Source organism: Humulus lupulus, chromosome 6 (assembly GCF_963169125.1).
Source record: "Humulus lupulus chromosome 6, drHumLupu1.1, whole genome shotgun sequence".
Taxonomy (NCBI): domain Eukaryota; kingdom Viridiplantae; phylum Streptophyta; class Magnoliopsida; order Rosales; family Cannabaceae; genus Humulus; species Humulus lupulus.
Window position 1 is genome coordinate 59,759,782 of NC_084798.1, and position 5,297 is coordinate 59,765,078.

The 5,297-nt window shown below is 42.0% G+C and overlaps 1 protein-coding gene across 1 annotated transcript; it reads right to left on the reverse strand.

Moving 5' to 3' along the window:
* Positions 1-3,927: 3,927 nt before the first annotated feature.
* LOC133785137 (uncharacterized) lies at positions 3,928-4,644 on the reverse strand. Its single transcript, XM_062224392.1, has one exon. It carries the CDS (start codon positions 4,642-4,644, stop codon positions 3,928-3,930), a length of 717 nt encoding a protein of 238 aa, XP_062080376.1.
* Between the last annotated feature and the right edge of the window lie 653 nt (positions 4,645-5,297).

Genomic DNA, 5,297 nt, shown 5'->3' on the forward strand with positions numbered 1-5,297 from the left:
TCTAGCCACTAGTTTCCTGGTTTGCTCTGTTTTGATGTTTAGTTTCAGCTTGTGATCTTGCTGTGGATAGTTGGAATTAATGGAAGTTTTGGTTGGGGTTTAACTTGGATTTTGATGAGGGAGTGTTATAGATCAAGTTTAGGGGTTGTATTGGATGTTTGAGTGGTGTTTGATCTTGGTTTGAAAGGTTGGTTCCAAGGGAAATCGCAAGGGAAGAAAAATCAGAGTGTTGGCTGAACTGGGGGTTGGGCCACGGCATGGCCAAGGAGGGCCGCGGCCCTTGAGGGGTGCTGAAGGAGGCCGCCTCTATTTGAGGGGCGGGCCGCGAGATGGCCAAGGAGGGTCGCGATCCTTAGTGGCATTTTGGCCAGCAATGGGTTTTTGGCTTAGGGATTCTAGCCTTAGGCCTTGGGATCGATCCTACTACCTGGTTTAGTGGTATTCGATGTCTCGGAGGATAGGTTTTGGTTTGGGAACCCTTTGTTATTCATTTTATTGATGGAATCCCATAATTAGTTATGACCAGGTAACTGCTAAGGGACCAAACGATTGATTGTTCTCAAGGGTCGTTCTTATATTAATTCTCGCTCGAACCTGAGGTAAGAAAACTGCACCATGTGTATATATGACATGCGTGATTATTATTAAGGCATGTTGAATGATAAATGTGGACATGGATTGCCTATTAAATGCTAGCGAATGTTGATTACTTGTATATGGCACTGACTAGTCAGGGACACTGACCTAAGAGTAAGAAATGGCATAGCATCATGAACGGAGAACCAAATGAAGATTAGATCTAATCGATATCAGCGTTGAATGGCTCTAAGGCATTAATGCTGGACCGACCCTAAGGTCGATGAACTTATAAGCGCTTGGTTAGTCTAAGACTAGTTACTAGAGCAAGGGTCAAAGGCCCAGGTGACCGTTTGTCACATGGCTAGGGAACGATGTTCCAAGGTTATGACTCTATGGTCATGAGGAAGGTTATGTTGGTGACTAGTCACCATGCACCTATCCTGTTTGAATTAATAAAAGGTTCACCTATCTATTAAGCCCCGGTGACCCTATCGTCACAAGGCTAAAGGGAGCTAGACCCAACTTAGTGACTTTTGCGACTGTCACCTATTTGTTTGGACTGATAGTCCTGAATGATTATTATGATCATTGATGATATTATACCATGTTATATTGTGTTTTCTTGCTGGGCCTTGGCTCATGGGTGCTATGTGGTGCAGGTAAAGGGAAAGAAAAGCTAACCCAACCTTGAGTGGAGAGCTTAGGTGGTGATGTGTAAATATGCGGCCGCTTGACCATCACGACAAAGGAGTTCTTAGAGGAACTAGGGGGTTTACCCTATTTTTGCCGCTTAGGTCGGCGGGTTTGTAATTTTGAAACTGTAATGACCATTTTGAGTTGTAAATAACTTGTAAATGTTTTTATGGGCCCATGGACAGTTTTATGTATTTAATAAAATATATGCTTTCCTTTTTATTGATTTTCACCTTAGCTTATTCATAACACTTAGAACATGTTTTAAACCAAAGGACTCGGGTATCGGGTCAAATTTCCTGTTCACCGTAACTGTTCTGGGGTAACCAGGGCGTTACACAAGGTCTTGGTATTTATAGGAGAATGATCCTTGGGTAGGTGTTTGGGTCATCCCGTGATCACTTGATCCCTCACACCATCTCTCTGATACTGATGATTAACATTTACATTTTATATTGAAGTGTGGTCTAATCATTAGGTAAAATGGATCATGGATCGCATGGTCTAAATCAGGCATGTGATGTCTGATCATGCACGTTTATATTGCGTATCTGGGAATTCGGGAGTAAACAGACATGTGTTGTCTGTTTACGCATATTTATATTGCGTGGTTAACTTTATAAAGATCCTAGGGTACGTCAGACCTCTGGCGTACCACGAGCTAGTGTAACGTCAGCTCGTGCCTTTTGATGCTATACTCCACAAATGGTTCCAGGTAGTATGTTGCTTTGAACTCATCAGCTCGAGCAATTTGTCTAGGGAATCGTGCTAAATTCCCCCGGATGAAAGTGAACATGTGGAACATCGATTATAGCCTTTTTACAGCCAATTGTACCTGAGCTACCTAAGAAGGTACGTGCTGATCATCAGGGCGTACAGGTCAAAATTACAAATATGCCCTTTTAAATAAAAAGCGGGTATGTTCTCACATTTAATACACCTAAACCTGTGCAATCAACTATATAATAATATAACTCATGTAATTCACATAATCACATCAATATCCAATTAATTCACATAATTTTCCAATATTTCCCTCCCGGGCCCCTAATCAAGGCACTAAGTCTTATTAGGAATTTTGGGACGTTACAACTATCCCCTCCCTATAGAAATTTTGCCCTCGAAATTTTCTTGAACAGCTCCGGATACTGATCCTGCATGTCTGACTCTAATTCCCAGGTCGCTTCCTCGACCTTATTGGTCCTCCATAATTCCTTAAACCAAAGGTATGGTTTTGTTCCTCAATACTTTGTCCTTTCTATGCAAGAGCTGAACTGGTCGCTCCTCATAGAACAAATATGTCTATAGTTTCAAATCCTCATAACTCAATACATGAGTTACATCTGACACTATCTCTGAAATTGGGAATACATTATGAACCACTGCCAGCGATGGGGGTAAAGCCAACCTATCGACTACCTGACCAATCCTTTCTAGGATCTTAAAAGGCCCCACGAACCTCGAGCTCAGCTTGCCCTCCTTGCCAAACCACTTCACCCCTCTCAATGGTTAAACACAGAGGAAAACATAGTCCCTAGCCTGAAACTCTACATCCCTACACTTGGGAAGCGAGCATCCAAGCTGTAATATTCTCAATAGCCTCATTGGTCATCTGAACTGCTTCAAGATCCAAATATTTCCTCTCACCCATTTTCATCCCAATGGATGGGTGATCTGCATTTCCTACCATATAGCATCTCATAAGGAGCCACTCCAATAGTCGACTGGTAGCTGTTGTTGTGGAAAACTTAATCAATGGCAAATATTTAATCTAGGACCCTTCAAAGTCCAACACACATGCTCACAGCATGTCCTCTAGTATTTGTACCATCCTCTTAGATTGTCCATCAGTCAAATAGAATTTCTTAGCTTGCTTCTGGCAACCCTTAATTTCGATGGTGTAGCAGCCATCAATTGATTGATATTGCATCACTTGGTACAAATTAGAAACGACACCTTGCATGCAGTGAATCCACTTCCTTCCCATAATCGCATTGTAACTAGTAGGGGAATCAATGATCAATAAATCAACTTTCAAGCTGCGCTCTGCTGCAAATACGTTCAATTTAACAGCTCCCTTTGGGTAGACCATTAGGCTAATGAACCCCAAAACTAGAATTGTAGAGGGTCTTATGAGACATTCTTCGAGCCCCATCTTTTAGAATGCTTCCCAGAAGAGGATGTCGACGCCTCTGGCACTTAGTTTTCTTCTCATCCTCCAATGAGGGTTCTACAATCCCGTGTATCATGGGAACCTACTTCCAAGGCTCCTACGTGCTTGTGGAAGCCACGACTGCTGTGGTAGGAGTTTTTGTTGCCATTGGGGCAGGTATAATGGTAGGCGGTTGTGCAGGGGAAACTCCTCTAGAGCCTTTAATGTATTGAGTTAGTCTTCCACTCCTCATCAGAGCTTGAATATTATTATAGAGGTTATGGAATTTTGAAATAGTGTTCTGATGGTCTTTGTGGAAGGTGCAGAACCGATTCTTATCTCGACGCTCGGGTGGTTTGGTGATCTTGTATAGATCTCTCCATATTGGTCGATCTTTGTTCTCTTTGTATATGACTTCTTGCGGTACCATAAATTCATAGGAAGAGAATCTTCAGGTATCATTGTGGCCTATCGGTTTCTTATTTCCTCTTTGTGAAGCTTGTTCATTGCCCTTTCGTTTTTTCCTTCTGACTGTTCGATGGGGGATTTTCTGGTGGAGGTTTAGAAATGAATGTTGACCTCTTTTGTGCATGCTCGCAGCATTCTAACACCTGAAAGACACCTTCTACGTGGTGTTGTATCTCTGTCATATCATAAGGAGGAGTCAAAATGAGATCTTCGTGTAGAAGGGTCCCTACTTGCAGACTTTTGACAAACAAGTTGGCCACAATAGTGGGATCCACATCATGAAATTGGTGAACCAAATTAATGAATCTTTGTAAGTATGGTCGTGGATGCTCGCTTTCTGCTTGTTCAATTTGGTAAAGATCTGCCATGGTTCTCAGAGCCTCATGATTTGCATTGTATTGTTGCAAGAAAACATTGTGAAAATCGCTAAAGTCGTTAATCGATCCCGGCTTGAGTTGGCGGAACCATAGAAGGGCTAGCCCATAAAATGCACCAGAAAATACTTTACAGTGTATTGCTTCATTATTGACTTCCAATGCCATCTTCTGTTGGAGCTGAAAAAGGTGACTAAGTGGGTCCCATTTTCCATTAAAGGTTGGCAAAGACAGAATCATAAAGTCTTTGGGCTTGGGCTCGTTCTGGATCCATTTGATAAATGGAAATTTGTCAACTCCTCTTGTAACCAACTTCGCTAAATCCAAGCCATGTTGGGGTCTAACATCTGAAAATTTCTGCATCATTTCGTGCATCATTTCCTCTTTCCAATTCACGAGCAATCTGGTTGTTGGGGCCAGATTCACATTTGTTGTTCCTAATTCAGTTTTATTAGTGGGTTGTTGGCGCTCAGACTCGGCAGCAACGGGGTATGTCCGAGGTCAGTCCGTTTTTGGATCTTTAGGTGTTTCTTGCAGTTCTGCATCATGATTAGTTGTCTTGGGTAGATGGTAAGCTGCTGATGGTGGCCTTGCAGTCTGAGATTTAGAACTATTGCGAGGAATGTCATCATTAGGCGATTCGATCACGACGATGGGAGTTTCGACTCGATCAACATTAGGTTCTTTTTTTTTTTATTCTTCTTAAGTTCGACATTTTCTTTCATTAATTCAACAATATCTACTTCCATCTTATCTTGTGCCTCTTTTAATGTCTTAATGGCTTCGTCATATTGCTGCTGACTAGCTTCCATCAATCGACACATCTTGTCGACTATTTCGCTGATGTCAACAGTAGTTGAGGCTGTTGAGGTTGTGGTTGTTGTTCCGTTAGTTTTTAGCGGCATGGCTTTTTGTCCAATCGATTCTTCATCTCACAAAACTTCATTCTTTGGGGGAGATTGTTCTCTTCGTAGGAGTTAGGCAAAATTAAGAATTAATTCATGTGTTTCTTTTTTCCCACAGACGGTGCC